We start from the raw sequence: 25868 nt of genomic DNA on the forward strand, positions 1-25868 counted from the left end.
TACTCTTTTTGGCTTGAGTGGCTAGAAGAGCAGAGAGGCATTTACTAAAATGAAAGTGTTGTCAGAGGATATACAGTAATAAAACTTGTTTTACTTCTGATGGGCAAGCTACTTCCAGCTAGAATCACATTTTTTAAACTTTTATTTAATAAAGTTTCCTTTTAACCATTATTTTCTTTTTGGTCACTTGCCAGTAGGATTGATTATATTTTAAAATCTTTTGTTTGATACAATTTTCTATTAAACTAAAATGTAGATTCTTTTATGTATAAATTTTAATGTTAAAAATTTTCTATCTGAATGTGTTTGAATTTTACTCTGCCATTCTACCTTTGATTCTCAAAATCTTTATTTTAAGGTACTAGAGAAGGACAGACTCGTCTAATCAGAAATGAGGATAAAGTTGAAGCCTATCAATGGAGTGTTAGTGAAGGGAGGTGGATAAAAATCGGTGATGTCGTTGGCTCATCTGGTGCTAATCAGCAAACATCTGGAAAAGTTTTATATGAGGGGAAAGTATGTTGACTTCTACTTTCTAATTACCAATATCGTAAAGCATTCCACAAATTAAAGGTTTTCTTTTCCCTTTTTTTCATGCTAATAAAATTTTCTTTGGTATTTGAACATTTAAAAACACATTTCTATGGGGAAATTCTTTCTTTTCCCTGACTTAAAATAAATTTTTTAAGACTCTCTGTCCGTGTAGGGAGAGCTGTATTTTATAGGCATTATTTGTCTTTTAGTAGTTTCCCTTCATAAGATATTCCCAACAATTTTGAATTAGGAGCTTCTGTGCCACCTTTCATCTAATGTTTCATGCTTATATTTAACTTGACAAGACGTGAGGGAGCCCGCAGGGCAGTGCTTATAATGCCAGCATGTTTTGGTTAGTGGGGCATGGAAACAGCTAATACTTTGGCCTTGAGGTCAGCCAACTAGAAAGTTTCCTTTGGCCTTAGAATTAAAATGTAGTCATAATCCATCTCCCACTTCCCAGTGAAAGTCTAATCTCGCAGCACATGCAATGTTTGCTACTAATCGTTATATGCCAAGTGGGAGATTTTAACATTGCACTTTAGAGAAAGTTTAAGTACTATAATTATTAAAATAAAGAACATAATATCTGCGTTATATATGTCATTAATATATATAAACAGATAAGTTAGTAATCATTATCTCCTTTTTATATTCCTATTAAAGGAATTTGATTATGTTTTCTCAATTGATGTCAATGAAGGTGGACCATCATATAAATTGCCATACAACGTCAATGATGACCCCTGGTTAACTGCATACAACTTCTTGCAGAAGAATGATTTGAATCCCATGTTTTTGGATCAAGTGGCTAAATTTATTATTGATAACACAAAAGGTCAAATGTTGGGACTTGGGAACACCAGTTTTTCAGATCCGTTTACAGGTAATTTAGGGTTTGTATTAAGTCTTAATGTACTTCCATCATTTTTGGTTGATTTTCATTTTTTTGACGTGTTTCAAAGCCCATAATGATTAGCTGTTTAAATAAAAACCAAGATCTATAGTAGGTTTTTACTTCAAATTCATATTTGTAAGCCTCAAATTATATAGTAATTCTGTATTCATAAAAATGATTGTAAATTGTTTTCTTTCAAAAATACAGCCACACTGTAAATAAAACTAAGAAACTTTTTTGGTACAAATAAACTACTTATAAAAATTTAAGAAAAAGTTAAACTTTAATTTCGTCATTTTAAATGAAAAGAGACTTCTATGTTTCTTTTACATAGTTGCTTTTTTTAAAAAATATATGTTGTGGAAGGATGTTGGTACTAAGGGAGAATATGGCAGCCATGCCTTCCAGTGCTTTGACAAAACCTCAGATGCCTGGCCTGTGGCATCTGCAATTTCATATTGTTGGAGCAATCATTGTATGGGGCAGGGGGAGAGGTAGGTGCAGCTTTCTAGAAGTTTGCTGTGGCTGAACCAAAAAGGCATACACAGATTTCTACAGAAATTATGATTCCATGAAAGATTCTGAGGAGATGAGGAAGGTTGGTATCTTTCAGAGTGCAAAGTGGTTTCGGAGTGTAAAGAATTTCTTTGAGTTGACTTCCGTGTAAGTTTGTCACTGACCTATGTTCCTGAGCTATGAAACATCGACATTTGGTCTAAGAAATAGTTCCTCTTAATAAATAAACAATTAAATGTTGTGGAAAGTAGGAAAAAACAAACAAAAATATATTTTGCGGTGAAATTTAGTAAATAGAAATTCTTTTTTTACGTGAGGATAAACTGGTTAGTTGTGCATCACATCTAGGACTGAACTGTGGGTGATTTGTATTCCACGTCTTCCTTTTACATCAGTTGTTTGAATGTAGTATATACAATGTCTAAAATGTAAAATGAGATGATGTTTTAATGCCAGTCCATAAATTATAATCCTAGTAGTATTGGCCTGAGTCCTGGGTCCCAGGAACTGAAGTCATGGTACAGGAGAAAATAAAATGCTTCCTCTCTCGTTAGGTGTAGAGCAAGCTCTAAATAAAATTTCGAAATTGGTACTGTATTAATGTTTTACTGTTTTCAGTTTTGACTCCATTTTTCACACGCCAGTGCTTTTGTTTTACAAGATCCCATACTCTCCCTATCTCAAGTCCTTAAACAGATCTTTTTATTCTTCCCCGACAGATACGTCATGTTCCAAATTATCTCCTTTTTCTAGTTCAAAATTCCACTGCCAGTTAACATAATAAAGCTAATCTCATCTGTGTGTTAACTTAAACAGAATTATCAGACTGATTCAATACTGAACTATAAATGATGTAACCTTCCCAATAAGTTGCACTTGACCAAAATGGATAGAAAAATATTTTCATTACCAGGATGTTTTGGTTGGTGGAATTTCATACTACAGTGCAAAAGAGTGAACACGATTGCAGTATTGTATAAGCTATTTTGTAGGACTGGCTCCATCTGGAAATCTAACAACTATTTGGCTCCTCTGACACTTTAACTTTATAAGAATCCTTACATATATCTTTTTGTAGATTAGAGGTACTGACAAAACCTATACTCACACACACAGCACATTTGTAAATGTAGAAATGGAAATCTGTTTCTTCTGTAGCACTCATCCCGATTTGTAATTCTTTTCTCCAGTAGGTTATAAGCTTCAGTGAATACAAGCAATCATGTTCTCTGCTGGATCCCCAGCACTGAATGCACTGTTTGTCACATGAATTAATGAACCCAGGGGTTCTCTAAAAGATTAACATTTGATGCCTGTGGTTTTGATAGCAACTGCAACAGCAGGAATTCTAGTGAATTTGTATAGAAGCAGGAACTGATTGTATGTATGTATTATTTAGGTCAGAGACCACCTGCAATTTCTGTTATATTTGAATTCCTAGTTATTTTAATATTTAAATGTGAGAGCTAAGGTATAATAAAGTATTAAAGATAAGAAAACAAAACTTGGAGAATCACTGAAATTTTAGTTTCTTACTAGTCTTTCCGACTATAAGACTTTTGACCATAACTTCTATTATTCTCTCATGTGACAGCCTACCTCTTCTGTTTTTCTCTAAGCTTAGTCTTCTAATATAAGCTTTATTCTGTTTATGAAATTCAAGTTTTTGGTGTACTTCAGCTTTTCCTTTGTTTGCATGCACAGGTGGTGGTCGGTATGTTCCAGGCTCTTCATCAGGGTCTTCTAACACACTGCCTGCAGCAGATCCTTTTACAGGTGAGGTGCAATTTTGATTAATGTGTCTTCACTAAATGTATTTATAGCATTTTACATTATATGGCTTTACATTTTGGAGATATCATCCCATACCTGATAATTCCCTTATCTATGTATCCCAGTTTTGATGGATCTCCTTTTCTTGAACATCTAATTTTTGCTTCTTCCTGGAGTACTTTTGTGACTTTCCTCATGACTTTTAAATACAATATTATTATAGCTCATCATTTTCTCCAGTGGTCCTTCCTGCAAGGAGAGTCATTAAGAGTGTAGGTTTTAGAGCCAGACAGACCTTGTTTCAGAATTTGGCTGTACCACTTCCTTGCTATGTGAAGCATGTAAGTGGCCAAAATAACTCCAGAAAATCCACCAAAAGAACAGTTTATTCTGGAAAAGAAAAAGAAACGAGGTCACCCCAGTAGTGTGTGAGCACGCTTCTGACTGGCACTCCAACCGGCTGCACATGTGCAAAAAGCCCCGATTCCAAGATGGCTTCTCCATTTATTAGCATCCCTCCCCCAGAAGTGACCACAAAGTTTAATAGGAAGTCAGGACGAGAGAGTTAACAAGGGGCTCAGCTCCACCCATAGTCCTCCCAGCTCTTAAGATACCATATTTCACTTTTATCATTCCCTCCTCTTGATCAAGGTCGTTTCTCTAAAAGATCATTGATCAACAGTCAGGTCTAGTCTCAGGTTTTCCAGTGTCCAGCCTTTTGTCCCTTGATGTCAGAAGGGCCTCTTCTGGGTGTCATTTCTTACATCATGGGGAAGAGTGCATGGATTGGGGAACAGCTGGTGTCCAGTGTCAACCGGCATCAGAAACAGAGCTTAAATAGATCAAAGTTAAAGGTGGAATTAGAGCAACATAGCAACCTAGCTTATGTGGCAGGCATAGACCAAGAACTCAAGCTCCTTAGAGGTCACCTGCTTTAAATTTTGACAGCTTTAGGTTCAGGTCACCAGACTGTGTGCTTTTCCAGTCAGTGTTTGGTGCCTTCTATAGGTGTGACACGTGTATCCAAGAGTCTACTCCCTGCAGTTAGGCAGCACAGGGGTTAGTCAACAGTACCTGGTAAGGGCCCTTCCAGCGTGGTTAGAGTGAATCCTCTTTTAGGTGTCTTTTCCAATAAACAAAATCTCCAGGTTGTAGAGTATGAATTTTTAGTTTTTCATTTTCCTGGTGAAACGATTGTTTGACTAAAGCATGAATATTGTTGATAGATTCAATTAAGCCTTTACAATAATGAAGTATGTCTCCTTTCATCCAACGTGGATCAAGAGAGGCAGGGGCCAAATGCACAGGGCGGCCTGTAATTATCTCAAAGGGTGAGAGCTTATGAATCCCAAAAGGGGTAGATCTGAGATTTAAAAGGACTAATGGCAATGTTTTTGGCCAAGGTATTTGAAGAGTTTCTGTAAAATTTGCCAATTGAGTCTTAATAATACCATTAGTGTATTCAACCAATTCCAAAGATTGAGGATGGTGAGCACAGTGAAAATGTTGCAGAACTGGCCAAATAGCACAGACTTGCTTTAGCACCTGCCCAGTGAAATGGCTTCCTCGATCACTGTGGAGTTCAAGAGGAGTTCCCCAAATAGGAATAATCTTTTCTAACAGTACTTTAGCCACTGCAGATGCATTAGCATGTCTGCAAGGGAAAGCTTCCGTCCTGAGAGAAAACATATGTTATGACTAAAACATATTTGTATCCATAAGATGAGGAAGCTATATGAAATCTAGTTGCCAGACCTCAAAGGGAGGTAAGGAAACCACATTGTTTCCATAGCATTCCAAAGTCATGGGCTACCCCAAAGTCATATCTGCTGTCAGTATAAATGTTGACAGCTTTACCCTTTGCTAAAATGCAAGCTCAAGTGAGGGCATATAATTCAGCCTGCTGTGCTGAAATGGCCAGAGGCAAAGGTGCTGCCTCGATGACTTCAGGAGTTACAACAGCATAACCAGCACAGTAGTCACCATTGTCGTTTTTTAAATACAAAACATCGATAAACCATGAGAAATCAGCTTTACCCAGAGGAGTCTTCTGCAAATCTTCACAAGGAGTCAGAAGGTGATGTTAATTTCAGGCAGTCATGAGGGGCGTCTTCAGTCTCACAAGGAAGGAAATCCAGCATGATACTTCTCTAAGAAGTCTCTGCCTAATAAATGGGTAGGGGCAAAAGAACTAAGGAGAAAATGATGTTAATGTTCTTCTCTTAAGGGACCTAGACAAAAAGGAATAGGTTCAGATACGTAGACCTGTTGGGGAAGGACTGGAAAAAGCCCCTGTAATTCCTTGGAGCCCTGTCACTGGTTATTAGGAAGGCCTGAACGAGACTGGTTAGTAGGCAGAGAACGTCTTGTACGCTTCAACTTATGGCAATCCCTTTTCCAATGTCCTTGCTCCTTGCAGTAATGACAAAAAGTTGGAGTTCTGATTTCCCACAGGGTCTCCCATTTGCCATGGCTGAAAGTCAAAAGTCTTTGCAATTTTAGTTCTATGTAGCTCGTCTAGGGTACTGGCAATCTCATTAGCCAAATTTACCAAGTCTCGGGTAGGCATAGTTCCCCATCACATCCTGGATCTCCTAACCAGGAGGGAAAGGTTTTTATTTTGCCCATTGACAAACAAATAATTAAGTTACATGTGTGGTGTCAATATCTGAAGGAAGACCAGAATTTTCCTTAAAAACTACCTGAAACCTATTATAATAATCATGAACAGATTTGTTAGGCCTTTGTGAACAAGTGAACAAGTGTGAATTTTGCTCCAATTGATAGACCTTGGGAAGGCTTTCGGATTGCTTGATAAAGCTTTCGAGCAAGTTCTCTGGCTTCCTCCCAATAATTGGAGGTTTGCTTTTCTAAATACCTTTCAGGATGTTCCCATCTGGCAATCCTCATCCAATGTCTAGCTTGGCCTTCACCAACCAACATATGGATTAGCTGGTACAAATCAGAAAACCCAGGCTGATGGGATTGAATAGTAATATCAAATTCCTCAGCAAACTTATTAGAGTTTCATTTAGCTTAGGAAATTCCTTTACAATGGCTCGTGACTCAGCTTTACTCTAGGGGACGTAGGAAATGTGGGGTTTATTAGAATCTCCAGCGGGTTTAATCTTTTTTTTTTAATTTTTTTTGTTGGGGAACAGTGTATTTCTCCAGGGCCCATCAGCTCCAAGTCGTTGTCCTCCACTCTAGTTGTGGAGGGTGCAGCTCAGCTCCAAGTTCAGTCACCGTTTTCAATCTTAGGTACAGGGGGCGCAGCCCATCATCCCATGCGGGAATTGAACCAGCAACTTTGTTGTTAAGAGCTCATGCTCTAACCAACTGAGCCATCCGGCCGCACCAGGAGGGTTTAATCTTAAGTGGAAAAGTACTAATAAGTTCTAAGGAAGAAGAGAGCGGTGGAGATTTTGAGAGAAGTTGCCGCTGGGGGCTGAGTTGATAGTGGAGGAGGCGACAAGGAAGAGCAAGGTGGTATCAGAGGTGGAGTTTGAGACAAAGGAGCAGCGGGGAAGGCTAAGGCAGTATCGTGGAGGGAGGACACGAGGTTTCCAGCGCCATTCTATCTCTTTTAGAATTTTTAACAGTCTTTGCTAACTTTGAGACTTTGTTTTGTAAAAAGACAACTTTAGATTTACAGTCTTGTTTGGCAGCCTCAAAGTAACATAGGCATAGCCTCAATATATCCAAATAGGCATTCCATCCCTCTTTCTCGGTTACAGTGCTGCTACTATCCAATTAAGTTTTAAGAAAATCAAGTTTGAGAATCGCAATAGTTCCCCAAAGTGGCCACCGATTTTTTAAAATTACTCTTAGTCAGCTCTGTCCATTTAGTTAAATATGTGCACGAAAATTCCCCATGGGTTTTAAACATATATTCGGCTGGTATCCCTGGATGAGGGACAGTTTAGAAGGCTTAGAAATCAAAGATCCCATTTTTAATACTGGGCCCAAAACAGTTCACAGCTCGAATAACCAACAGGTCTTCAGCTCGCCTCACTCTCACTCTGGAATAGTCTGATCACTGCAAATAAGACTGAAGGCTAGATTAGAGCCAGTTCCAGGCCAGTAACCAACTCGCAGACAGTTCAGTTACCGGCTGAGCTGTGTGGTACTCCGTTAGTTTTCTCAATGAGACAGCACAATCTAAAACTGGCTAAAACTGACTGATTTCAGTAAAAATAATCTCTTATCCCCAAAGGGGCGAAGGCCAGTTTTTTGTCTCAAAGGACAGCTTGCTTTTATAAGAATTCAAGCCGACCTGCTATGAGTACTCAGACAACACAAAGAAATAGGCCTTAATGCATTTACACACATGCACATCAACTAACGAAAAATTTTAAAACAACTCCCAAATAAAACCTGGAGAATGAAGCCAGACGCAAAAGCCTGTTGGCTCAGATCCAGCAGAGAAACTCATCTGAGGCTTCTAAGCCAGGGAGCAAAGAATCCAGCCGAACCAGCTCAGTTAGGCACCATAGTTTGCTCACTGGTCAGAAGCCGTTAGAGTTCTGTACCTCTCTGGATTCCGGACAAGCCCCTAAAATGTTAACTGGCCAAAATAACTAGAAAATCGACCAAAGAGCAGTATATTTGGGAAAAGAAAAAGAAACGAGGTCACCCCAGTAGTGTGTGAATGCACGTTTCCAACTAGCACTCTAACCCATCGTAAACATGCAAAAACCCCCATTCCAAGATGGCTTCTCTATTTATTAGCATTCCCCCCCCCCGGAAGTGACCACAAAGTTTAACAGGAAGTCAGGACTAGAGAGTTAACAAGGGGCCCAACTCTACCCATAGTCCTCTGAGCTCTATGGTTAAGCATCTTAAGATGCCAGTTCACTTTTATCATTGGCAAGTTACTTAACCTGTCTGAGCCTATTTTTTTTATCTGTGAAATTAGATAATAGGGGAGCCCACCAACCAAGACACAGCATGAGTGCCGTCACTGGCGAGATGCTACTGATCATGAGCAGAGGAGCCATGTGAGTCCCTGATATTGGATGGAACAGTGCAGTCACGAAGTCTGCCCAGGCATATTTGCCTTAGTGTGGAAGGAGGCAGTCCAGCAACCACGCAGGATTAGTCTTGCTAATCTAAGTTATTAATTGCCTCCATGAAGCCCTGAAATTGTTGGTGTATCTCTTCAAAGTGACTTTATTTACCAAGGTATGCAGACCTCAGCATCAACGCTACTGGAAAAAAAAATGGCCAGAGGTGGAGTTTAACACAGCTGAAAAAGTCTGTTTTCAGAATCGTTTTTGATATATTTTATTATGCTGTTCTTGGATCTTCAGCCAGAGCTCCTGGACAATTTATTAAATTTGGGAAGAGATTCATAGCGTTTCTGGTATCCATTGACCTTGCCAGCATACAATCCTGTCCAAATCATAGATTAGACCAACACACAGCCGTGGGGCAGTGCCATGAAGTTGTGAAATGTTCTCAGTGAGCTTGCTTTCTCTCCTGAAGGAACACATGCAAATACCCTTGCCCTGTGCATTGATAACTAGTGTACTACAATCACCAACTGTCAAGCTGCGTGTTGTGATGGCACAATGTGTTGGGAAGTCTTTGATGACATAATACAATTTGAAAAGGTAGTAAAGATCTGAAGAGTAGCTAAGGGGATGGGTTCTCTATCAGCATACTCAAGCACAGTAATGCCTTGAAACCTAGAACATCAGCGTTCCCGAATCTCACTGGAAGATCTTTTTTGAAACAAAGAACATACCGAGCTTCAAACAACACCAACAAAATCAAGAAAACTCCGTCAGAACTGGTGCATGTCTCACTGTGGCCCAATGTCAGTAACTCAGAAGATGCAGTGCTTATGGAGACATGCAAGTTAGCGTACTGAACGTCCAGGGGAATTATGGAATTACTAGGATAATTGACCACATTGTTACAAAAAATAAATAACAGTACCTACCTACCACATTGAGATATTATGAAAATTAAATCATATGTACATGTATGGTGTTTAGCAAAATGCCTAGAATATGTATTAAGCCCTTAGTATGTATTAGCTATTACTATTGTTGCTATTGTTTCCCAGTTTTACCAATAGCACTGGGTCCAAAAGAGTTGCCCATCTGGCTTACAACTTAACGATCCATCTTAATTCTTTTTTCTTTTCCTTATTTTTGTGGTTCTCAAACTGCTAATGTTAATTAGAATCATCTGGGACACTTGTTTAAATAACTTATCACAAGGTCTTATCCAGAGATTCTGACACACTAGGTTAGTAAGGTTAAAAATACTCATGCCCTAATACCTCACCCATGGATTCTGATTCAATGGTCTTGGGTGTGGTTTGCCGTTGGGTAGCTGGAAAGTGAAGCCACTTTGGAGGCCCACTAAGTTAGTATGGGTGGATCCTGGGAACATGCATATTAAACAGGTGACTAAATGTAAGACAAACACGTTTATGAAAGTGTAGGACTGCACTCTGCTACATAATACCTCAGGCAAGTTATTCAGTTTTCCTATAATAAAGTATTACAAATAATAATGGTATCCAATTAATACTTAAGTGAGTTTATGCATATAAGATACTTAGCGTGCTAGTTGGCATATAGTAAAAACTCAGTAAATCCCCTTATTCTGTGTTCTTTGTTATTTTAATTAATGCTGTTTACATCTGTGGGTTTTTTTAGGTTTTTAGTTTTGTTTGTTTTTTCTGTATCTGTTACATCAGTTATATCAACTCCTTGATAATAAACTCGGAGGGGCTAGAACAATAGCTCATCTTTCTTCATCCCATAAAGGCTGATCTAGGACTGAACTTTTCCAGATTATTCTGATTTTCTCTCTACACATGTTTTACATGTTCCTTTTTATTTCTATTTTCAGTGAGACAGCCACAAGTATAATCTCAAATGTGAGACTGGGCTATTGTCATAGCATATGTAACTATTACTTAGTCTCTTTTCTGTTTGTTTTATGTGCCAGATTAATCCTATTTCTCTATTTCAATAGAACAGTGTTCACATTTCATTATGGAAATGTTTTAATTTATTTCTCCAATCCACTAATACTTCTGTAATCATTAAAGGTCTATAATTATAATGCATAAAGCGTCTAATGTTTATTTTATAACTTGAGAATTACTTTTCTGACTAACATTTGTTGGGCACTAACTACATGCAGGCACTGTTCTAAGCATTTTTCTGTATTAAATTTGCAGCCCATTTATTATACATTAAGGTGCCATTCCAAAGTATGACTAATAATGAAAATAAGTTACTCTGTATAGAGAAGCGGCTGTTTGAGCTTTATAATTTGCACTTACCTTTGCTTACTAGGAGTATTATTGCATTTTAGGTGGTGGTCGTTATGTGCCTGGGTCTGCAAGTGTGGGCACTACCATGGCTGGAGTTGATCCTTTTACAGGTATGCACTTTTCATTTCTTTCTCTCGTTTGTTTTGTTTTGATTTTTGTTTGTTTTTTAAGATTTTTAAAGTTCATTGAAACTCCTGTTTAATGAAAGATTAAGAAAATAGGTGTCTTGGGGGGCCAGATGGCTCAGTTGGTTAGAGCACAAGCTCTCAACAGCAAGGTTGCTGGTTTAATTCCCGCATGGGATGGTGGGCTGCGCCCCCTGCAACTAAAGTTTGAAAATGGCAACTGGACTTGGAGCTGAGCTGCGCCCTCCACAACTAGATTGAAGGACAATGACTTGGAGCAGCTGATGGGCCCTGGAGAAACACACTGTTCCCCAATAAAAAAAAAAAAAAAAAAAAAAAAACTTTTGGGAAAAAAAAGAAAATAGGGGTCTTTTTCTTGCTGGAGAACTTTTTATACAGTAAATCAAAATCAAAATTCTTGACCTGGCTTTTAGAGTGTTCTTGGAATTGTCGTCACTGCACATTATTTAGAGTCATCTGGGGAGCTTTATAAAAGTACTTCAGACTCATCTCAAGAGATGTTCACTTGGTCTAGTATCGCTCTGGATTGGGGCCTTGGCAAGGCTAGTTTTATAATCTTCCAATGTGATTCTAATGTGCAGCCAGGATTGAAAACTGCTGTTCTACTTCAGTTCTCTGCAGGTGTTTGCCTCTGTACCCTGACAAAATCTAAGTTTATTCTAGTCTCTCCTTTGTTCTTAATGTGTTGAAAATGTTATTCACTACATTACACATTGTTCCCTTTAAAGGAGACTGAAAATAATTTGCTTTTTGAATTAGGCCTGGAATATTTGGCCTTCTCCTGAACAACTAATTTTGTTTTTATCCTTAGTACCTAGCTTAGAGTCTGACACATCTTACTTGTTCATCGTTCTTGAATATATGCAAGCATGTTTTCCTCTGTATTGGCTTCCAATAAGATGCAGAGCTAAGTTTGTGATTCAACTCTTTCAAATTTAATAGATCTCTTGGCATATATTTTTCCCCTACTTAATATATTATTAAAGAGAATATGTGTGACATATGTTATTGAGTATAATAAAATGCGTACCCATAAACTCACCATTCTATTTAAGAACTCCCTTGGTATGTGATTTTGTATTTTTTCATTGTGAAAGTAACACTGGCTGGCATTATTGAACATAGTAACTAAGATTAAGGACTCTAGAGTGAGGGATGCTTAAGAGGCAACTCTCAGTTCCTTCCATTACTTCTTATCTGTTTGACCTTGAGAAAGGCATTCTGTTTCTGTGTCTGTTTTTCCCATTTGTAAAGTTGAGATAATACCTGTCTCCTAGAGCTTTTAAGAACTTTAAACTACAAAACGTGTAAATTACTTTTCATTGAGTGTTTAGTAATTGTTAGCTATACTGTTGTATTTACAAAAGAATCTGAAGTTAACAGTGCTTCTTCCCATTTTCCAGACGTTTTTAACAGGTTAGTGTATATATACTGGACCTTTATGTATCTTAGTCCAAGCTATTGTCATCTCACCTACATTAAAGAAATAATAGCCTCCAAATTGGTCTCTCCGTGGTCCATACTTTTTATAGTCTTAACTTGTTTATACTCATTCCTTGATTAAAATCCTTTCATGACTTCCCACTGAATATATCCTCTTGCCTTCCATCACATTCCTGCTTTTGTTCTGCCTAGCCACACTGACCCATGTCAGTTTCTTGAGCATGCCAGGCTATTTTCTACTTCAGGAGTTTTGTACACGCCGTTTTCTTTTGGAATACTAGGGCCCTTTGTTTTGTTATTTACACCACAGCTTATTGTGTTTTGGGTTTTATTCCTCCTTTTTAAATTTAATTTTGAAATACAGTATTTATTAAATAAACTCATTGAAACCTTCCTGGAAACTCAAATATGCCCCTTGCTAGATCACCTACTCTCAAAACTCGCATTGTACCCTATATTTTTCCTTCAGAGAACTTTTTATTGTACTTAAATGTTTGGGCCATATTTGATTTGTATTCTCCTTACCACCACTAGGAGTACAGGCAATGTCTGTATAGCTCATCTTTGATCATGTCAATGAATATTTTATGCTTTATTAGCAATTAGAATTAATTTTGTGCACTTATCTCATTATTTGCTTTATCTTTATTTACCTTCCTCCCTTCTATTTCTAATATACTCAGAAGATTAAAATGTTTTATTCATCCTTTTGCAAAATACCTTAATTTCAGAGTGGAACAAAAAATGTATAAATTAATTAAGATTTGCAATGTAAGATGTAAAATAGATATAAATTATACTTCAGTTGAAGTAGCTTTATTCACTGTGTATGAATTTTCATTCTGTGCGCGTTTTTTATCATCAGATAACTGAATTTCAGTTACTGTAATAGGGACTTAAGAAATAAAACTATAAAAGACGAAAACCTTTGTCTTCCAAGAACTTACAACTTAGGGGGTTTTATAAAAATGCTGTAGAAAATGACTGCCTACTACATCATTTGGAATAAGCAATAAAAGACAAGAGAAGAAACAGATGAATATTCCTTAGAGAAGATGAGAATGGAAAATTTCATATTTGTTTTGTATTCTGGATCTTAAAAATTTATAATTTTGAGTAAATCTTAAAAAGATGAGGAAAGTAGAAACTATGAAATAAAAAGTCTGTTTTACATTTAAGCTCCCATTCTAAAGCCGAAAATTATTATAATATGAACATATATGAAAGCCTACAAATATTTTTTTTTCTGAGGTTGCTTATGATTTTAGTGCATGAACTGAGTAATTGAATATCTTAATTGCGAAAACAAAGTAATACTATTAGAAAAAAATCTCATTTTTGACCGTTCCTTATGTTTTTTATCCTCATCTGTTCTATAAATAGGGAACAGTGCCTACCGATCGGCTGCATCTAAAACGGTGAATATTTACTTCCCTAAAAAAGAGGCTGTCACTTTTGACCAAGCAAACCCTACGCAAATATTAGGTAAGTGTATTTGAATTGGTTTTCTCACATATCCATGGCCTCTTTGCCGTGCACTCAAGGCCATTTCTCTTTCTAACATGGGCTGGGAACTGGGTGCTTCTATGATAGAGACTTCTATTGTGCTATTACACAACTGTGTGGACCACAACTGCACAATCTGATAATGGACCCTTAATACTTTGTAAGAAGTCTTATACAGATATCAGTAAATGCTTTCTGATCTGATGACTTTAATGAGAAGAAAACCAAAGGGTGAAAATGTAAATCCGTTTCCCTAAGCTCCTAATGTTTTCAAAATAAATAAAAGAATGAGTAAAGCATTTAACAAATAAAAATCTTGTCTTTAAAAAATTAATAGCCCTTACAAATAATAAAAGGTTGTATAAAAATGGAACTTCTCAGTTGACTTGGATTGCTTTTTCTGCTCATTTGTTTTTCTCAAAACAAAATGAAAGATTGAGTTGTTTTTTTTGTTTGTTTTTTTGGAGTAAGAATACTAGCTCTATTTTGCCACAAAGACTGTGAGAGATTATTTGAGATAGCATACATACCTGAATATAAGACAGGGTTTTTTCTTTTGGTCAGAATTATCCTTTATACTATCTTTATAAAAATCATTCATGTGTTTTCCTAATTGCTTTATTTTGGACAATAAAGAAGTATATGTGTACTTATAGACAACTTGACATTTTTCAACTCTTGTACAAATACAAGAGGTCTCTTTGCATTTCTTTTTTTTTTTTTTTTTGCATTTCTTAAATAAACTTTGTTTTCACTATTCTGTTAAAACTTTCAATGCCAAAGAATAGTAAAACAGACCCAGGTTTTTAGTTATGATTGATAAAAATTTGTAAATTTGGACAATTTATCTTAAACTTTTTGTGATGGGAATTTGGGCATTTTTATCCTTTGAGATAAAGGTTTTTGAGGAATCACTGTTGGATGACTCAAAGTAGCATAAGTGATGATGACAAGCATACTGATACTGAAGATATGTATGAAGAGTGTAAAAGAAATTGTTTCATGCAATATGCATATGGTGGGAAAAGGCAGTATTTCCATTAAATGTGTTTAAAATAATGTGATATCAAAGGTGCATATGGAACTAAGTCAATAAATTAAATATTATAAATAGACATTTAAGTTTTCGACTATTTTATTAACAATCATAGAAGTTGATATAAGTTGGCTAAAAGCTGTTATAATTTTTTTCATTGTGAAAATAGACGATTGACTTATATGGAGTGGACATAACATATAATATTGCTTTGAAAACCATTCAAAATGATTACAGATAGACTTTAAAACTTATTCAAAGCAGAAAGCTTCAAAAGATCTTAGAAAATAACAGGTAAAATAAAAATCACAGTAACCTTTTTCTATACTGTGTCTGGCTTAAAAATACTCATAGGCCTTATTTTATGGTCTTTAATAATTGCCATTAAAAGTCTTACCTCCCCATAGTGTATGATAACATACTCTATTGAAAAATTTGCATTTATGTATCTTATCTGGCCGATTACAGTTAGAGAATTTTCAAGGTTTGGTTTTGGGTTCTAGGTAAACTGAAAGAACTTAATGGAACGGCACCTGAAGAGAAGAAGTTAACTGAGGATGACCTGATACTTCTTGAAAAGATACTGTCTCTAATATGTAATAGTTCTTCAGAAAAACCCACAACCCAGCAACTTCAGATTTTGTGGAAAGCTATTAACTGGCCTGAAGGTACAGAAACACTCCTTAAAATGTAACTAAAAAGCAGGAAGTATGTATTTTCATTTTTATCAATATTACTGATGTTTCTAAAGTAAGTAAAAGTTAACCTGTAATTCATATTGTAAAAACCTTCACAAGAAGGATTCATTGCACTACTGTTATTCATAGTCTTGTTTTGGTCTCATGCCTTATGAGAATCTGAAGGTAATGTAATGCGCCCCATACGTGTACCATTTTGTATACTATTTCAGAGCATCCCCTGCAAGCCATCCAAGAAACTCTGTGACCTATTAAACCTAGGCTATAAACATTTGCTATAAGGATTTATTTTCTTTTTGGTAAATTCACTTAATTTTTATTTTAAAAATTTTTAAATTTTATTCATTTTTTATTGAGGTAACATTGATTTATAACATAATTTGATAATCTGTATACATTATAGCATGTTCACCCCCGAAAGTCTAGTTTCCATTCTTTACCATACATTTAATTTTTAATTCTAAAATGTCCTCTTATTTTTTTGCACTATTGATTTATTGGAGAAAAAAGTTATTTGTCCCATATTGTTGATTTGGCTGATCACTTAGTATGTTTGTTCCTCTGTCTCTATAGTACTTGCTAGACATAATTAGATTCTGGTTCAGTTGGTTTTTTAAGACAAATATTCTTTATAAACGATGCTACATACTGCACTTATATCACAGGGCACAAATTGTGATTTCCTCACTTTAGTGAGGCTAAGATTGTTTAGTGCATTCATTCTGATGGTGTCTACCCAACCCCTGGAATATAAAGCTCTTCACCAACCTATAAGCATCCTATTAGCATTTTGTCAACTGGACTTCTTCTATAAAGCACTTCCTCTCTTCAACTCTTTAGTCTTGTTAAGGATTTTTAAAAGCACAGTTCCCATCCCATTCATTCCACAAGGACTTACTGAATACTCACTGTGTGTCAGGCTGATTGATAACCCAAGAGAGTTACATTATTTTTAAAGCATATATGATCTTGTAACAATAAGTCCATTCTCTATAAATATCAAAAACCAATTAATGCAAATTTTAGAAATATACATTTTAAAGCAGGCATATAATTTTTAACATTTTTCTTAAATGCTGATGTGTTAATTTTGTAACAGGAACTGAAATCCTTAAAAATTGAGTAATAATCATAGGAATTTTCTGGATCTTCATAAACATTAATATATTTTTCTTTTTAATAGATATTGTCTTTCCTGCTCTTGACATTCTTCGGCTGTCCATTAAACATCCCAGTGTGAACGAGAACTTCTGCAATGAGAAGGAAGGGGATCAGTTCAGCAGTCATCTTTTCAGTCTTCTGAATCCCAAAGGAAAGCCAGCAAACCAGCTGCTTGCTCTGAGGACTTTTTGCAATTGTTTTGTTGGCCAGGCAGGACAAAAGCTCATGATGTCCCAGAGGGAATCACTAATGTCCCATGCAATAGAACTGAAAGCAGGGAGCAATAAGAATATCCACATCGCTCTGGCTACACTGACCCTGAACTATTCTGTTTGTTTTCATAAAGACCATAACATTGAAGGGAAAGCTCAATGCTTGTCAGTAATTAGCACAGTCTTGGAAGTTGTGCAAGACCTGGAAGCCACTTTTAGACTTCTTGTGGCTCTTGGAACACTGATCAGTGATGATTCAAACGCTGTACAATTAGCCAAGTCTTTAGGTGTTGATTCTCAAATAAAAAAGTATGCCTCAGTATCAGAACCAGCTAAAGTAAGTGAATGCTGTAGACTTATCTTAAACTTGCTGTAAAAATGGGGAAGGGGGCTCAGATTTTAAATTGATTATTGTTTTTTTTCTCTTACATTTCACATCTGATTACAGATGATAAAAAAAGAAGAATGCTGTGGATTAAAATTTCAGATCTTGTAAAGTGGGGGAGGAGGGGAAACAGGAGAAATAAAATTTTTGCACTGGTGAACTGTGAGATTTTCCTGTGTAATGTGGGTAGATTTTCAAGAGTTCAGAAACAAATTAAGAATGAGCTATAATTGATAACAACTACAGTGGCGTACTTTCTCTACCTTAGCCACAAAGAAGAAAATATTTTATTTATATAATCTGCTGTTACTACTTACATGTCCCAAATTGTTAATTGTTGGTTGGTTGTCGTTTATTGAATTTCTGCTCTACTCATTTTCATTGCTGGATTCTTTCAACAGCACTGATACATTCTAAGGTCTAGTTCGGCATAACTACTTCAGAATTTTTAAAAATTAAGATTGTTGTAAACTATTTCATATATTGAAAAGATATAATTTATTCATTTAAGTCATTTGTAAATAGAAAGTGAATTTGTTTCATAGTATGTTTTTAGATGAAGTAAAAGCAAATTACTGAGCTATGTTAGGTTTGAATCAGTTCAGACAGATGAGGCCCCAAATTAACTCTAGGCTTATGATCCACTTTCTTTTGCCCTATTTGAGGTAACTTCATTATTCATTCCAGTTTTGATATTTGATTGGTTTTTGTCTTTTTTTGGGGTGGCGGGGGGTGTGTTGGTCATTTCCATTATCTCAAAGGCAATTTGGAATGCAATGCACTGAATTTTTTCAGGCAATTATGCAAGCAAGAGTACATCGAACCATGTTGTTTGCAAGTCCAGAGTCTGGTGTGAAGGTAGTATTTTTGAGCCCAGGCACTGTGCTAACTACTTTGATATGTAATTCCCAAAACTCCTTAAATGGATTGTGATGTTATTTCTATTTTCAGAAATAAAAATAATGGTATGAATCATGACAGGAGAAAAAAAAGAAAAGTGCATACCATGCTCTGCTTCCTAGAGACAAGGTCACAAATTTGTCTCTGAACACCCTAGCAACTAACACAAAGAAGGAACCCTCCCATTTAATTACAGAATTGTATCTAAGAGAACTTCAATTAAGAGAAGTGTAACTATTCTTATTTTAAAAATATCTTTTCACAAAGAGGACTTTGCCTAAAGCAGTGAGCAGCATTCTCCATTTGTGCATACAAAACCATGCATTTTCCTGGTTTAATGCCAAATTGCGTCGAGGAATAATTCTTCCCCAATAGGGGAGGAAAAGATTCTGATCATCTAGACTAATCCAAGGAAAAACTTGGGATGTCAAAAGAGGATGGGTAAAATATAAATAGACGGGATGTGTATTTTGCTAAGAAGTACTAGGTTGGTGCAAAAGTAATTGCAGTTTAAAAGGTTAAAAATAAATGCAAAAACGGCAATAACTTTTGCACCAACCTAATAAATTTCAATTTTCTGGTGTGTACCCAGACTTTACTCTATTTGCTGGTTCCGTTGGGACTCTGTGCTTTCCTTTTTGTTGAGTTGAAATTTAGGGGGTTATGACAAAGTTAAGAGTTTAAACCATGTCTGCCTGGTTCCATTACATTACAGTACTTTGTTAACATGCAGTCTAGCATATTACAAACAATCTACAATATTTTTAAATACTAGGAACCATTGGAAATAGAGTCTTGGTTAAGAATATGAGTTTACTCTTCAAAATGTGAGGGGTGGAAAACTAAACACTGTTTGCCTCCTATTAGTGTATAAGTCTTTTAATATTTTATTATACCATTATTTCTTGTTTATTGATGAAAAGTTACAAAATACAGTGTAGCAAAAGGAAAAATCCCACTTGAAAGATAAGTGTTAAATGGTGGTTTAGTGATATTTTAAAGATTTTTTTTTCTTTTTCAGTTAAAGTTTTTTCCATGATTTCCTTAATATTTTTTTCAGAATATAAAAATACGTATTTGTTGACTAAGACACACATAAATAAAAATTTCCTGTAATCCCACAAACCAGAAAAAACCATTCTTAATGTCTTACGGCATATTAATAGATATGTAAACATGTTTTATATTTTTTTAAAAGGAATGACATACATTGTTCAATAACCTGATTTTTAAACTTGACATATATAGTATGCATACTTCCACCTTAATAAATATTATATGGTATACCCATTTCTTATTATCTGACATTGTTTCCAATTTTCAGCTATCAAGCAGTGCTCGGACAAGTTTCACAAGGACAAGTTTCACAAGTGTCTCGGGAGTTCTTTAGGATACATTTCACCCATGGAATTGGGTCAAGTTAATGCATTTTGTAGATTTGATGCATGTTGCTAAATCACCTCCAAATGGTAAAAGTCTTGAAGTTAATGTCCTTTATATTATATTTAAAACACTGTTGCCTGCAAATGAGTTATCACTGTCTCTTTCATAACTGCATTATCTTCCGTCTCGCATTCCATTGTTAAAATGATCATGTTCCTATTGTAACTTTTTCTTTCATGATTAGCTGGGTTTATAACTAGCACTGCAATTTTATTTTTAAATCTACCTCATAATCTTAAATGTTGGAAGAAGCATAGCTAAAAGTAGATTCTTCACAAAGATAATTCTGGGGCTAAGACTGGGATAGGTTCCTTAGCAGTTATCACTGTAGTATTTTGTTGGGAAATAATGTAAAGGATCATTTGTGATATATCACACTTCCTACAGGTCTTGAGATATAAACTACCCACCAGATTAGGAAAGATTATTTGTTTTTAAAAACTAGTCTCTAATTGTTCTAATTTCTAATGTGTTTTCCTATAGAAAATTATACAGTGTCTTTATCTGGGCTGCTACAATAGAAATACTACAGGCTGGATGCCTTAAGCAACAAACATTTATTACAGCTCTGGAGGCTGGGGAGATGCAAGTGCTGGCATTTTTGGTATTTGGTGAGGGCTCACCTCCTGGTTCCTAGATGCTGTCTTCTCCCTGTGTCCTTACATGACAGAAGAGTAGGGAGTTCTCTGGGGTCTCCCTATTCATGAGGCTCTACTCATGATCTAATCACCTCCCATAAGCCCCACCTCCAAACATCACACTGGGGATTTGGTTTCAACATGTGAATTTGGGGGAGGACACAAACATTCAGTCTAGCACACCATGTAGTCGTGATTATAACTGCAGTTTTGAAGACTACATCATTTTCCATGTTTCCCTTCAATTTTTTAATGAAAATGTTCATAGGTACAGGAAAATTGAAAGAAGTACAGTGAACACTTGGTGACTTGCCAACTAGGTTCTACAAACATGATTTCTTTTGAAATTATTTAAAAATAAGTTACAGCTATCATACTTATCAACTAACTACCTCAATATGTATCTTCTAAGAATAAGGACATTTTGAAAACTAATTTATAACCATAATATTGCATTGAAGAGAATTAGTAATTTCATAATATTCAGTGTCCAGTCCATATTCAAATGTCCTCATTGCCCTCAGAATGCCTTTTATAACTTTTGTTTTAAAGGGCCTAATCCAAATAAGGTTCACAATGTCTTTATTTGGTTATATGTCTCTTTGGTCTCAATCTAGAACAGTTCATCCATCCATCCATCCATCCATCCAATCATTGACTTTGAAGTGTCTAGGGCAGTCCAGAATGTGAAGTACCCCATTTTATATTTCTAAAATATATTCCTATATATAACCCTCCTGTATTAGTAACCTATTGCTGCTTAACACGTTGCGTACGGATCACGAGAATCTTCACGAGGGATTTAAACCCCGCCGTACGCAACGTGTTAATAAAATACCACAAAAATTAAGTGGCTTAAAACAACACACACTTATTATCTGAAGTTTTCTGTGAGTGAGGAATCCTGGCACAGCTTAACTGGGTCCTCTGCTTCTTTGTTTCACATGAGGCTGCAATCAAGGTGTCAGCCACGGCTGGGTTCTCATCTGAAGGCTTGACTAGGGAAGGATGCATTTCCAAGCTACTCACATGGTTAAGTGTTCAATTCTTTTCAGATTGTTGGATGAGGACTTCAGAGGCTGCCCTTGTTTTCTTTTACTTGTGGACCTCTCCGTCATAGCAAGCTACTCCATCAAAGCCAGCAAGGGAGAGTCTGCTAGCAGGACTAAATTCAGAATATTTATAACAGCAGATATGACATCCTCTAAATATAAAGGTATTCTGTTGGTTGGAAGCAAGTTACTCAATGAGAGTGGATTACACAAGGCTGTGAATACCAAGGAAAGGGATCATTGGGGGCCTTTTTAGAATCTGCCTGCCATACCTTCTATTTCCTATGAACTGAAAGCTAAATCCAGAGACTTGGTGAAATTGAGATTAAGCTATTATGGAAAGAAGACATCATAGGTGATATGTACTTTTTTTTTTTTTTTTAATGTGATTGCATCATACCCTAGCTACCTGAAAGATAGTTCCCTTCCCCTAACTACAGGAGGTTAGGAGAACAAAAATAGGGTGTAACTGGCCTCTAGTTACCATCTTAATAGAAATGGGTAATATTTTTAAAGTTGTTTTTATTCATATTTTATTTCCTATCTGTCTGCTTCCCAAAGTGATGATCAGGTTTTAATGTTTAAAATTAGAGTGCTTGTTTCCTGGGGGTACTAAGAAAGGCAGGATCTTGACTCTGAGGGCAACAAGTAAACCACTTTGGTTCCTGTCATGGAGGAAAACAGTCTTCCGAATACAGTGAGTAATGGAATCTTTAAAGAGGAGGAAGCTGACTAAACACCCTTCTTCAGAGTTGGTAGGCTGATATTGGTACTAGGCCTAAAATGAGGTCTGGGGGCTTAAAACTTGAGCTTGGGGTTCCTGGACACATTGCAATAAATCAGGAAAGTAAAATGTCCAAATGGTAATGATATTTTCATCAAATTGAAAGGCATATGATATAGCAATGTTTCTACAATGTTTCACAGTTGAATTTAAAGCAAACCAGTTAAGTAGCATTGTAAAGAACACAAATTAAGGTTAATAAGATACCATGCATTAAGCAATTACTTTATACTCATTCTAAGTTTATCGTCACTATCCCTATGGGATAAGTACTGTTAGTAATCTTCTACAGGTGAAAAAACTAAAATAAGTCAGGTAAATCTTTACATAACAAGTCAGTATTAACAAAACAACGTAGAAGAGAATGGTATTTGATAAATGATGTTGGCAAAACTGGATATTGATAAGAACGGAGAAAAATATCAATTTGTAGTAGCCACTTCAACTACGCTTCTGGTGGAGGCATGTAAGCTTGATACACAGACCAGAAAGTGGCTGGAAACAAGCCTTCAAACCATATTTTAGTCTTGTGTCCTCAAAGGAACTAATAAATTCAAGAAATGTTTGCTTATTTCTACATCATTTAAAATTTTCAATAGTGAAAGAGTACTACTGGCTTTGGAGTTAAAAGGCATACATTTCAATAACATTTCACCACTTGCTAATGAATTAAGACAAGTTGCTTAACCTCAGCCCCAATATAATCATATGCACATTGGGTCTTCAAAAAATAGAAGAACAAAGTAAGGTATTTATATAAAAGTATAGCAAATGTCTGCCACATAATAAATGCTTATCAAGCATTCCTTTCAAAGATAACACAAGGCTACCATCTTCTTTAACAATAAAAGTGACTGTAGTGTACAAAGAACATTAAAAAGGTAAAACAGGGAGGAACACTGATATGCTAACAATATTTTATCCCTGCTGCCCTCTCCCATCTCACCAACATAAACAATGAATGTAAATGTATAAAAGTTAACACATTGATTTCAGTAAATTATTAAACTTATTACCAGATGATTTGATGATGAGGAAATAGTGTTCCAACCAACAGAAAAGTATTCAACATTATAAATAAAAAATGCAAGTTAAAAATCTAAGGCTACCATACATTTGAAGAAAGTTTTTACAAGATTTCAGTGTTTGGCTCAGCCTTTTTTCCAAGGGATCGATTAAATCCAACAAGAAAAATAAGATGTTGATATCCTTTGATCAATTTCCGTTTGGGGTACAAAATACCATAGGAGAAATAAGGTCAATTTTTTCTTAAGCTGTTTATAGCTGTATTATTCTGAAGCGTGACAGAATGTCAACAACCTAAACACAGCATTTGAATATTACTTAAAGTCATAAATGCAATGAAATATTAGAGCCAAATGTCGTTAGGAGTGAAAACAGGAATCATGCCTAGAAATCAGTGTAAATGGGGAAAAACAAGGAAGCACAAGACCCTATACTGTGCAATTCCCTAAAATACGTTTTTTAAAAATTTCCCTAGGTGATGATGATCATGAAGTTTTCCCTAAATTCACTTTATTGTTATAATGCTATTAGTGTCATAAACATTGAAAGAGAAATGAAATTGGAGAATCAGTAAGTACACCTTTACCTGTGCATTTGCATACTGACCAAGACAGAATGGCAGTATCAATAAGGCAAAGAGCTGTTGTAAAGCTCCATCTTCCGGCCTCCGTAGAGGAATAAAAAAGAACAGCAAAAACCCAACTAGACAACCCGCCAGCCCTTCTGCAAATTCAAACCGACCTCCCCGGTTCGTGGAGGGGGCGTTATTGGTCCCGGGAGCAGCTCCCCTAACGCCTCGCGCCGTGTGCGACGAGGCCGGAAGTGACGCCAAACGGCGACGCCAGCTACCGCCGCGCCCACCGGAGCGTGCAGTGGGCGCCTTCTGAGACGGTGGGCTGACTCCGGATGGTAACAGCAAAAGGATCATGACGGGGAAGAAGTCTTCCCGGGAGAAGCGGCGCAAACGCAGCAGTCAGGAGGCGGCCGCGGCCGTCGCGGCGCCGGACCTGACACCTGCCCTCGCCAGCAGCGGCAGTGGAAACACCAGCGGCTGCGGGAGCGCCAGCGGCTGCGGGAGCGTGACCTGTTGTGGGACCACCGGCTTCCCTGGGAGTGTCGCGGGCGTTGGGAGCGGCGTGGAGCGCAGCGAGCGCCGGAAGCGGAGGAGCACTGACTCATCTTCCTGCGTCTCCGGCTCCCTGCAACAGGTGTGTGTGCCGCCTTCTCGCTGCTCGGGGATAACTGCATTTTCCGATGAAGGCAGCGACGAGTAGTGGGATGGGGCGCCGGCTATAGCGCTGCGATCCTACAGTTCCACCCGTGTTTGAGGTCCACGTTCCTTAGTCCCGGTGAACCCCAGACTCCCATGTCTTGAACTTCAAGTTCAAGTCGATTTGCTGATAGCTGACTCATTTTGCTTTTGGCCCCTTCCACTCTTGTGGTCTCTTTAGTCTCCCTGAAGTGCCCTTGCAAGCCACGCTTTCCTTCTCTCATCTTTTTCACCTTTTAGTTGGTTACAATTAACTCCACATTACAAGCAGAGAAAACAGGCTCAAAGATGTTAAGGAAGTAGACCCACAGTTTGTTGTTAGTTCCTGGATTTGTATCCAGTCTGACTGTATAAAAGACACGTTTTTTATGATCCGTCGACCTGCCAATATACCGGCGTTTAAAAAAATCATTTGCTTATAATACATTATAAAACAAGTCAAAAAATACGTAATTAAAATTACACAACAGAGAAATAAAGGGAAAAGCGTGGAAGTCGCTTTTTAAGCCTCCCTCCCCGTTAATAGTTTGATACCCAGCCTCTTCATTAATTCTTGTCAGGTACGTGTACTTAAATTTCTCCACAGAATCTTTGCTGTGATATTAACCCCATTGAATTGGATAATACCGCTGCATTGTTGGGATTGGGAAGAGGGGTGTCTTTATATATGCAGTACCTTACTTTTTAGTTATCGCATGATAGCGTATTGTATCTTTATTGGGGAATATTTAGATTTTCAGTTATCTTGTTATTAAAGAGGTAATACAAAAATGGGCACCCTTGTACATGTATCTTGCGCAAGAATTACTTTAGATTGAAGACTCAGAAGCGAAATTGCTGGGTCAAAGTTGATTCATTTAAAAAATTTTGGTAGGTACACCCAAATGCTTTCAATATACTTTGAAAGCTTTGCTGATTTATAATCAGTAGAAAGGCTTTACTGATTTATAATCCAAACAGTATCTAAGAATACCCATCTCTGAAAAATTTCACTATATCCATTTTTTAAATTTTGTTAGTTTAATGGATGAAATTAATGTTCCGTTTGTTTTATTTATATTTCCTGATAAATCGTGAGATTGAACATTTTGATACTTTTGACGTTTCATTTCTTAGGTCAATTGGATATACCAATCCTCTGCTAATT

At 36.6% G+C, this 25868-nt stretch overlaps 2 protein-coding genes across 3 annotated transcripts in view; both read left to right on the plus strand.

Annotated features, from left to right (window-relative positions):
- The window catches only part of PLAA (phospholipase A2 activating protein), a 36275-nt gene extending 18507 nt beyond the window's left edge, over positions 1 to 17768 (plus strand). The window contains exons 8-14 of the mRNA XM_019736266.2: positions 359 to 516; positions 1201 to 1420; positions 3653 to 3724; positions 11063 to 11131; positions 13994 to 14095; positions 15656 to 15820; positions 17034 to 17768. Coding sequence (XP_019591825.1) covers positions 359 to 516; positions 1201 to 1420; positions 3653 to 3724; positions 11063 to 11131; positions 13994 to 14095; positions 15656 to 15820; positions 17034 to 17599 — 1352 coding nt within the window. The 3' untranslated portion in view covers positions 17600 to 17768. The remainder of the gene's footprint in view (positions 1 to 358; positions 517 to 1200; positions 1421 to 3652; positions 3725 to 11062; positions 11132 to 13993; positions 14096 to 15655; positions 15821 to 17033) is intronic.
- Positions 17769 to 24279: 6511 nt separating this feature from the next.
- The window catches only part of CAAP1 (caspase activity and apoptosis inhibitor 1), a 46339-nt gene continuing 44750 nt past the window's right edge, over positions 24280 to 25868 (plus strand). The window contains exon 1 of one of the 2 annotated variants that reach the window (XM_019736276.2): positions 24280 to 24659. In XM_019736276.2, coding sequence (XP_019591835.2) covers positions 24378 to 24659 — 282 coding nt within the window. In that variant the 5' untranslated portion in view covers positions 24280 to 24377. The other variant, XM_019736277.2, reaches the window with a different exon arrangement.

The sequence above is a fragment of the Rhinolophus sinicus genome, linkage group LG04 (assembly GCF_036562045.2).
Source record: "Rhinolophus sinicus isolate RSC01 linkage group LG04, ASM3656204v1, whole genome shotgun sequence".
In the NCBI taxonomy this organism is placed as follows: Eukaryota; Metazoa; Chordata; class Mammalia; order Chiroptera; family Rhinolophidae; genus Rhinolophus; species Rhinolophus sinicus.